Below are 10,869 nucleotides of genomic sequence, written 5' to 3'. Positions count from 1 at the left end.
ATTACTTGTTGGTTGAGAACTATACTTGCAACGAGGTTAATTCTCCTTTACTGAGAAGGAATTCTTAACCGACAGTTTTGCTTGCATCAGTTATGTTGGAGACTTATAGGTTCATGGTTGAATTGAGATAGAGGAATGATGTATCAAGAATGGCACTCAATAAAAGTCCTGCATTTTGTGGTACAATTGCTAATTATGATTAATAATTCATGCTATGCCCAAGTTTAAAGTCATGTATATGCAGGTTCATTTTGTAGTTGCAGCTTGTGAGAATAGGATTAGTGGATAAGGTATGAGGCCTGGAGACATTGTCACATCTTCAAATGGAAAGACTATAGAGGTAAGGGTTTATTTGATTATAATCACAACTTACTGTACACATTATTGGAACATAGCATTTGTTATATTTTGATCCTGTTTCAACCATTACATTGCAGTCATCTCATCTTTTCCCTCCAGAAATCATATATTTCTTATATTGAGAACATTTTTTGTGCTTTTTGGATGTTTAATTTTAATATTTGGATGCAATGTATTTGTCACTTGAATTATCGTATGGCAAACCTATTGTAGAAATATCTGGTACAAATAAATATTTGTGTAAAACTGGAAATCAATGATTAGAGATTTTGGCCTCTAGGATCAATATAATTAAACATGTGTAGTAGTTTTTATTATTTTTTTATTATAATATTACCATTTGAGATCATTTACTAAGAATTTGATGTTGGATTTCTTTTGTAGGTTAACAACACTGATACGGAGGGTAGGCTTACATTGGCAGATGCTCTGGTATATGCTTGTAACCAAGGTGTTGAGAAGGTATGAAACTCTGCATTTACCTCTTTCTATCCCTATAATCTCCCCATGATTTATACAGATTAGGTTAATTGCCCCAACTGGATGGTCTGCTTAATATTCATCAGTTTGGTAGATTTGGTTGTTTATTATTTTCTCTAATAAGAGTTAGAGAAAATATTAGAAGCTTTTTCTAACTTGTATGTAAGCTCAGTTGCTCAAATACTCAATTATTTGGAGTATGCAATTGCAATTCCTTAAGAAGTGTATGTGTATACTTTGGTTTTAGAATTGTGCTAACAGGTTGATCAACTATTCTTCAGATTGTTGACCTGGCAACTTTAACTGGGGCATGTGTGGTTGCTCTTGGACCCTCAATTGTAGGTAACTTTGATCTAAAGTACTATTATATTGTGTATGTATGGGTTTGATTTATTTTCTTATTGATCCTATATCAAGAGTTGCTAGTGGAAACCATAAAAAGGTCAAATTTTTAGTTGGCATTGAAAGTGCCATGTTATTTGGGGGCAAGAATTCATCTGATACTATTTCAACTGTTGCTTTTGAAGGTATTTTTACACCCAGTGATGAGCTGGCAAAAGAAGTTGTTGAAGCCTCTGAGGTGAGTGGGGAGAAACTATGGAGGATGCCATTAGAAGATAGTTACTGGGAGTCAATAAAATCAGGAGTCGCTGATATGGTTAACACTGGTGGTCGACAAGGTGGTGCTATTACTGCCGCCCCTTTCCTAAAACAGGTATGTATGATGTGTCTGATTGATGATTGGACTTTTGACAGTTTAGAATTCACAATAAATTCTCATTGCAATATAGTTTCTAAACCAACAATAATCCTTTCATACAAAAATTTGTTTGTCACTAGTACAAACCCCTAAAATTATAAACTGAAGTATTAAACCTCGGGTCGTTCTCCCTAGGAATTACAATGAAGTGTCTTGTTATTGGTTATAGAGTATGTTTTGGGGTTTTTGATAAGAGGCATGAAAAGTAAATGGAAATGAAAATAAACTAACAACTAAAGAGGTCTTGGCAAAGGTTGGTGGTCAAGGATCTCTATCCTAATCACTAACCACAACATGAGAATTGGCAAGGACCAACCCCACTAAGTCATCCCCTAACTAATAGTAAAGGAAAGTCAAGTGAGCTATGTCAATCCAAGTCCATAAGTCCTAGTTCTACACCAAATCAATTAGTGAGATCTAGAGTTAATGGCTCCCAACCGTCAATCACTTGGACATTAGTAACTCAAGAGTTCCTAAGTTACCTTCCCAAGCAAAGAACATAAAATTCTACTCTAAAATCCAACTAAGCATTTTATCAAAGACTTAGAAGGCATAAAAGAAAAGCATAGTAAAATTGCAAGGAATGTAAATCTACACTAAAATCCAACCAAGCATTTCATCAAACACTTGGAAGGCATAAAAGGAAAACATAGTAAAATAGCAAGAAAAGTAAATCTACACTACTCAATTGCAAGGAATTAAACAACAAAAAATCAAATCAACAATAAAGGAACATGAATCATAAATTGCATTAAAAGAGAGATAGAAGAACAAAAGTGCATCAACATAAAAGTAGAGAATTACATGAATTAAATACTAAACTAGAGAGAGAAAAGGTATAAGAAGAAGAATTGCAAAGAGAAAAGTAAATCAAAGCATGAAATTAAACTAGATCTAGGAGTTCCTAATCTAGATCTAACCTACTCCTAATTCTAGAGAGAAGAGAGAGCTTCTCTCTAGAAACTAACTAAAGCATGTGAAAACTAAAATAAAACTAAACTAATGACTAGATGTCTCATCCTTCTTTAATCCTTGGATTAAATAGCATCAGAAATGAGTTGGATTGGACCCACAAGGCTTTAGAATTCGCTGGCCACTAATTTGCTTTTAATGATTCACGTGCAAATCGGCGCATGTGCGCCCCCTCTATACGTGATGCAACTATGGCAAATCTTATATCATTTTGAATCCCCGGATGTTAGCTTTCCAACGCAACTAAAACCGTATCATTTGGATCTCTGTAGCTCAAATTATGGTCGATTAAGTGCAAAGAGGTCGGCTTGACGGCTTTTGCAATTCCTTCATTTCCTCATGAGTTCTCCACTTTTACATGCTTTTCCTTCATTCCCTTTATCCAATCTTTGCCTCCTAAACCCGAAATCACTTAACAAATATATCAAGGCATCTAATGGAATCAAGGTGAATTAAGATTAAACAATTAAGGGCCTAAAAAGTATGTTTTCACTCTTAAGCACAATTAAAGGAGAAGTTGTAAAACCATGCTATTTCATTGAATAAATGTGGGTAAAAGGTCATAAAATCCCCTAGAATCAATACAAGATAAACCCTACAAATGGGGTTTATCAACTTCCCCACACTTAAACAAAGCATGTCCTCATGCTTAAACCAAGAGAGAAACAAGGGGTATCAACATTTATTTAATGAAGTCTAACTAAATGCAATCTACCTATATGCAACTATCTACATGAATGCAATTTCTTGGTCAAAATAAATCAATTCCCAAGAAGCATATATGCACAAGGGCTAAGGACTAGCAAGTCTAATCCACAATTGAATTGAGTTATTAAATATTTTTACAAACTTGCATGAAAAGAGATGATCATAGGTGAAAACATGTAATTGAGCATCAAACCCTCACCGGATGTGTTTGCACTCTATTCGCTCAAGTGTTTAGGGTTGATTCACTCAATTCTCCCCTAATCATGCTTTTCAAGATTTGTTTTTCTTCTAACAATCAACATTTATTTTATGCATGCATACAAGCATCATGAGGTCTTTTCATTGGTTGTAATGGGGCTAGGGTTAAGGTAGGATGTATTTGGTCAAGTGAGCTTGAAATTTGAATCTTTGATAAGCTTAAACTTCCCACTTAACCTATGACATCCTATACAATTAAGTTCTAACCTAACTACCCGTTTTTCACTTTTTAACATACTCATGCATTTTCTTTTCATTTCACAACTCATATGCATTGATTTTATTGAGCTTCGCTTTGCTTTGGGGCATTTTGTCCCCTTTTTATTTCTTTCTTTCTCTTTTTCCTTCTTTTTCTATTTCTTTCTTCTTTTTCTTTTCTTTCTTTTTGTTTCTTTTCCTTTTTCTTTTGTTTTTCTCATTTTTTTTCTTTTCAAACTATATACAAGAACATCAATGCATAAGGTCTATACATTTTTATCAATACATGAGTATGTACTTAATTCCCAAATATAGAAATACAAAACACCCTTTTATTCACCCAATGTCCCAAGGCTCCCACACTTGAATGATACACACACACACTAGCCTAAGCTAATCAAAGATCTAAATAAGGACATTTATTGTTTTTCGCTTTAGGCTTGTAATGTACTAAATTAAGAACAAAATGGTTAATCGTAGGCTCAAATTGGCTAACAATGGAAGATAAAAGGTAAGGCTATTTGGGTAAGTGAGCTACATGAAATGATGGCCTCAATCATATAAATGCACGTCTACACAAAATAATGGACATAAAGAATCAAACAAATCAAAGATTACAATCATAGAAAGAGAATAATGCACACAAGAAGGAAAAATAAGTGGTTATAAGATGTAACCACGTCATTAGGCTCAAATCTCACTTGTTTGTATTCTTAGCTCAAAACCATATTCCACAATATGTATATAATTCAAGCAAGTTCTATGAAAAGTTTTCACTCTATATATATATATATATATATATATATATATATATGAAAAAATAAGAAAATGAAACAAAAATCCTAAAAGACCTAAAATGAAATGCAAAAGTGTTGGAATTAGAAATTTGTCATCCAAAATCGCCGACCGGTCGGACGACCTCCCCATACTTAAAAGTTTGCACCGTCCTCGGTGCACTCAAAGATGAGCAAGGGGTACGGCGACTTTCCAAGTTGCTACCTTCAGTTGGTAGATCAACCGGTTGCTGCGTGTTTTTTCTTCTGCTTCCATTTTTGCATGCGGTGCATCAATCATGAAAAGTAAAGAATAACACCATAAGATGAGAAGATACAAAAGCAAGGAAGCATACATTGCTGGAACGAGGTAAAAACCACTAGAATGGAGTGAGTGGATTAGTGTGACATTAATGAAAGTTAGTGTGAATTCTAAATTAGGCGCCTTTTAGAACACACATTAGCATAAAAAGCGATGTCACAAAAGAAGCATGCACTTCACTTATCCTAGTGTGCTTGAGATGCTTTAAGTAAACTTGTAAGGTAAAACAAGCATTAAAAAAGCATGAGAGCATTCAAGCCATAACATATGGATGCATATAATCATGAAGCACAATGCATTAAGGTAAATGCACACCATCCAATGTCAAGAGATTGCATAATCAAAGCATAGGGTTCAAATCACATGGTGGCCAAATCATGCAATTCAAGAAGAGTTACAAGCTCAAAGGCAATTCTCATCACTTGGTATTCTTAAAAGGTAAGCATGAAAAACTCAAAACCAAGTAGCAAAATATAACCTCAACAATAGAATCCAACAAAGATTATAAACATAATGATGTTAAGATAACATCCCATTTTAATACTCAGCAGCAATTAATGGTAAACAAGAATAACAATCCAACACTTACAAAAAAAGAGAAAATGAAATAAAAACTAACTAATCAACTAACTAACTAACTAATTAATTAATTAACTAACTAATTAGTTAACTAACTAATTAGTTAACTAAAATAAATGGTTATCAATGGTGTTTGGGAGTGTTGGATGAGGGGTAGAAGAATGGAAGAAGAAAGGAGAAGGAAAGAAATGGAAAGAGGAGAAGAAAAGAAGTGTAGTGAAGGAAGGACATCCGTGCGTACGCGCGCGCAGATGGTGGTGCAATGGACGCGACGCGTACGCGTACATAGCGCGTTTGTGTCGATGGCTTATTTCAAGAGTGACGCGTACGCGTCATGTGCGCGTACGCGCGAGTTGGTTTGTGCGAAAGGCACAATGCGCGCGCAACGTTCGCACAACTCTCGAGTTTTTGGCTTGGGGGTGGAATTCTCAATCCACGCGTACGCGTACATGGCGCGTCTGCGTGGGTAGGCGAAAATGCTTGAGGCACGCGTACGCGCGCAGTGCACGTACGCGCGGATGGTGCTCTATTTTTTTTTCTATATTTTTGCACCAATCTAAGCATTCCAAACCTCTAAATAGCTACCAAAACACCATAAAAGCTTATTTAACATACTAAACTACCAATTATACTCAACAAATCAACCAAAAATATAAATTTAAACTAATTACCAATATGTACAAAAAGAGAAAATAAAAAGAATTTACCATGGTGGGGTGTCTCCCACCTAGCACTTTTGTTTATTGTCCTTAAGTTGGACTTATGGGGAGCTCCTCTCAAGGTGGCTTGTGCTTGAAGCCATCTTCGAACATCCACCAATGCTTGCATTTCCAATAAGCTCCATTCTTCAATTTTTCCAAGCTTTGATGGAGTTCTTCACAAACCATGGGCTCCCAAAGTTGATCCTCATGTATTCCGGGATCCCATATCTTGTTTCCACACCCATCTTCAAGTTGATTATCATTATTCCATGGGGGTGGTAAACAAGGTGAACTCTCAATAAAGTGAACAAACATCATCCTAGACCCAAGCAATCTAGTTCTACACCAACCCTTGCTATTAAGCTTTGGGCATGCAACCATCATGAACTTTGATTTACCTTGCCAACCACTAATCATCTCCCTTTTGCTCTTAAAGCCACAAATATATCTAAGTTAACCATCCGTCTCAAGCAAACCAAATTCAAGGGGAATAATAAAGCTTAGGTATAAGGAATTTACCCACTTGAATGGAAGAATAGATGGTGGTGGCTTGGGGAGAGGTATCTCCAATGTCCTTGCAAGCTCTACTCCCTTATGTTCTTCTTTGACTACCTCCACCTCTTGACAACTTTCTTCAATTTCAACCCTTTGTTCATCAATTTCATCTACCTCTTCTCCGTCACTCAAATCATAAATAGGAGGTTGAGAGAAATCTACCTCCACATTGCTTTCCATCTCATTGGGAGAAGGTTCATCAAATTCAAAGGATTCACCACTAAGAAGGTTGGATGCATGATCCTCATCACCAATGGAACTCAATCCTTGCTTCATTCCCTCCAAGTCTTCATTCAATAATTATTTTGGCAGTTGTGCACTCTCCTCCTCAACATCAAATTCAATCGCCTTGGAGAGATTCTCTTCGACTCTAGGTTCCCAAGGAGGTTCCGCATCTCCTAAGTCTTCAACCACTTCTTCCTCTTCTTCAATGATCATAGGCTCCTCCAATTATTCTAACACAAAGTGGCATTCTTTATTCTCCACTGGAGTTTCCAATCTCTCCTTCATGCTTTGTTCTTCAATTGATTCTCCACATGTGACCATGGGAGTGCTTTGAGTGCTCAAGCATTAGGAGGTTAAAATGATTACTACCTTGGTCAAGGTAGCCACAAATTCTAGTGTCTTCCTTTGCATCTCTCCTTGCCCTTGAAGTATAAGGCCAAAGGTTTCATCCATTGAGGATTGGGGTGGATAGGAGGGTTCATTGTCTTGGAGAAGGGGTTCATGATAGGAAGGTAGTTCTTCTTGGTAAGGATATGGTGGTGTATATTGAGGTGGTTCTTGGAAGTATTGATATTGGAATGGTGGTTCCATGTATGGCTCATATGGTTCAAAAGGTGGTTGGTAGGATGGATATGGGTTAGGGTCATATGGATGTGTTTGGTGAAAGGAGGCTTGTGAGTGTGGTTGAGGTTCATGTTGAGGATATGATTCATAGGCATATGGTGGTGGTTCTTGAAAGTAACAAGGAGATTCACCATAGCCATTGGATTGATATGCATCATAGAATGACTCTTCTTCATAGTGCTTTGGTGGAGGTTGTTGCCAAGAGGATTGATCATATGCATATGGCTCCTCCCACCTTTGATTGTTCCATCCTTGATGCATTTTTTCATTGTAGCTCTCATTTCCTACAACACAATTAGAACTAAACTCATAGCGAAGGTGAGAATTCATGATAGCAAGAGAAAATAAAAGCTAATAACAAATAAAGGAAACAAAGTCCTACAACTACCAAAAGCTAACAAGCAATCCAAAAATCAATCTATTTACAATATTCACATATATACAATAACCAATAATACAACACCATTGCAATCCCCGGCAACGGCGCCATTTTGATGATTGGACTTTTGATGGTTTAGAATTCCCAATAAATTCTTGTTGCAATATAGTTTCTAAACCAACAATAATCTTTTCGTACAAAAATTTGTTTGTCACTAGTACAAACCCCTAAAATTATAAACCGAAGTATTAAACCTCGAGTCGTTCTCCCTAGGAATTATAATAAAGTGTCTTGTTATTGGTTATGGAGTATGTTTTGGGGTTTTTGATAAGAGGCATGAAAAGTAAATGGAAATGAAAATAAACTAACAATTAAAGAGGTCTTGGTAAAGGTTGGTGGTCAAGGATCTCTATCCTAATCACTAACCACAACATGAGAATTGGCAAGGACCAACCCCACTAAGTCATCCCCTAACTAATAGTAAAGGAAAGTCAAGTGAGCTATGTCAATCCAAGTCCATAAGTCCTAGTTCTACACCAAATCAATTAGTGAGATCTAGACTTAATGGCTCCCAACCGTCAATCACTTGGACATTAGTAACTCAAGAGTTCCTAAGTTACCTTCCCAAGCCAAGAACATAAAATTCTACTCTAAAATCCAACTAAGCATTTTATCAAACACTTAGAATGCATAAAAGGAAAGCATAGTAAAATTGCAAGGAATGTAAATCTACACTAAAATCCAACCAAGCATTTCATCAAACACTTGGAAGGCATAAAAGAAAAACATAGTAAAATAGCAAGGAAAGTAAATCTACACTACTCAATTGCAAGGAATTAAACAACAACAAATCAAATCAACAATAAAGGAACATGAATCATAAATTGCATTGAAAGAAAGATAGAAGAACAAAAGTGTATCAACATAAAAGTAGAGAATTACATGAATTAAATACTAAACTAAAGAGAGGAAAGGTAGAAGAAGAAGAATTGCAAAGAGAAAAGTAAATCAAAGCATGAAATTAAACTAGATCTAAGAGTTCCTAATCTAGATCTAACCTACTCCTAATTCTAGAGAGAAGAGAGAGCTTCTCTCCCTAGAAACTAACTAAAGCATGTGAAAACTAAAATAAAACTAAACTAATGACTAGATGTCTCATCCCTCTTCAATCCTTGGGTTAAATTGCATCAGAAATGAGTTGGATTGGGCCCACAAGGCTTTAGAATTAGCTGGCCACTAATTTGCTTTTAATGATTGACGTGCAAATCGGTGCGTGCCCCCCTAAACGTGATGCAACTATAGCAAATCTTATATCATTTTGAAGCTCCAGATGTTAGCTTTCCAACGCAACTAAAACCACATCATTTGGATTTCTGTGGCTCAAGTTATGGTCGATTAAGTGCAAAGAGGTCGGTTTGATAGCTTTTGCGATTCCTTCATTTCTTCATGAGTTCTCCTCTTTTACATGCTTTTCCTTCATTTCCTTGATCCAATCTTTGCCTCCTAAGCCCGAAATCACTTAACAAACATATCAAGACATCTAATGGAATCAAGGTAAATTAAGATTAAACAATTAAGGGCCTAAAAAGCATGTTTTCACTCTTAAGCACAGTTAAGGGAGAAGTTGTAAAACCATGCTATTTCATTGAATAAATGTGGGTAAAAGGTCATAAAATCCCCTAGAATCAATACAAGATAAATCCTACAAATGGGGTTTATCACTAATTATATATAATCTTGTCATTCTCTTAATATTACTCCATAAACTTATTGGGAAATTGCTACCAACAACTGCTATTTTGCAGTTTGTTAATGAAAAGGTTCAATGGATGCATATCGACTTGTCCAGTCCGGTATGGAACAAGAAGAAATGCTCAGCAACAGGATTTGGTGTTGCTACTTTAGTAGAGTGGGTTTTGAAAAATGCTTCTCAAAAGTGAACTGATAATTGATATCTCCAAATCTTGTTATATGGTGAGTGAATCAGAGAGGATAAGATAAATGCATCTTGTGGTGTTCTTGGTTCAATGGGTTTGATTTTATGAATAAGTTTAGGGGAGATGTAAAAGGGGGTCAGAGGAGGAGGCATATTTCACTGTATTCAAATATTTTTCTATTTTTGACTTAGTTCAGAATTCCATTAGTCTCTTGGCAGTTTTGTTTTGTTTTACCTACCGACGATTTGTGATTCTTACATCTCCATTAGTGTCCTTAAGTGAAATTGGTGCATTATGCATATGCCATAAATAGCACCATGTGCATTACTTTGAAATAAGGGAAGTAACTTTACTGTGTCATTAGACTTAGACTGAATCCCTTGCCCTATACTGTATTTGATTGAAAAAAATATATAAAATAAAATAAAATAAAGGAAAGATAAATAAAGGAAAAAAGGGAATACTCTTAGGGTTTTTTTGTTTATTTAATGTCTTTTACATTTTTCTTAAAATTTTCCAATTTCGGTATACTAACAAAGTAACAACACCTTTTTTTTAAGCCTTTAAAATTGAACTAACAATGAAGGTTAAAACTTGCTAATGCATCATTAATTCATTATTATTTCACAAAATTAAGAAATTTAATAAATTTTTAAAAAATTATAACTTCACAAATCTAAATACAAGCAAGTTCTTTTACAATAAAATGGACAAACCATTAAGATTTAATAAGTATATCTCACCCTAGTAATATTAGATGAAATCTTGTAGTTAGCTCTCTAATTTTCTTTTTCTCTCCCTTTTAATTTTTGATCCCCAACAAAGAACCTATAAGGGTAATTATTTAGATAAGAAAAATACCTATACATATTATCACCTAATTAAGCTTTATGAACCCAAAAATGAATTTACTTTATATGAAAATTCATTTGATTATATCAAGTAAGGATTATTATCACAATAGAACTGGAATTAATAAGATAGGCGTTACTATAGATTCAACACAAGTATTCGATCCATAATAATTTTTAAGAAAAT

General features: G+C 35.2%; 1 protein-coding gene across 1 annotated transcript; it reads left to right on the top strand.

Annotated features, from left to right (window-relative positions):
- On the top strand, nucleotides 278-10,194 carry LOC107630671 (leucine aminopeptidase 2, chloroplastic-like). The gene is made up of 5 exons (XM_016333873.1): nucleotides 278-340; nucleotides 745-822; nucleotides 1,122-1,182; nucleotides 1,368-1,555; nucleotides 9,700-10,194. Exons 1-5 carry the CDS (start codon nucleotides 293-295, stop codon nucleotides 9,832-9,834), a joined length of 510 nt encoding a protein of 169 aa, XP_016189359.1. The 5' UTR covers nucleotides 278-292; the 3' UTR covers nucleotides 9,835-10,194.

This window comes from Arachis ipaensis, chromosome B03 (assembly GCF_000816755.2).
Source record: "Arachis ipaensis cultivar K30076 chromosome B03, Araip1.1, whole genome shotgun sequence".
NCBI lineage: Eukaryota > Viridiplantae > Streptophyta > Magnoliopsida > Fabales > Fabaceae > Arachis > Arachis ipaensis.
This window is presented reverse-complemented; position numbering and strand designations above follow the sequence as displayed.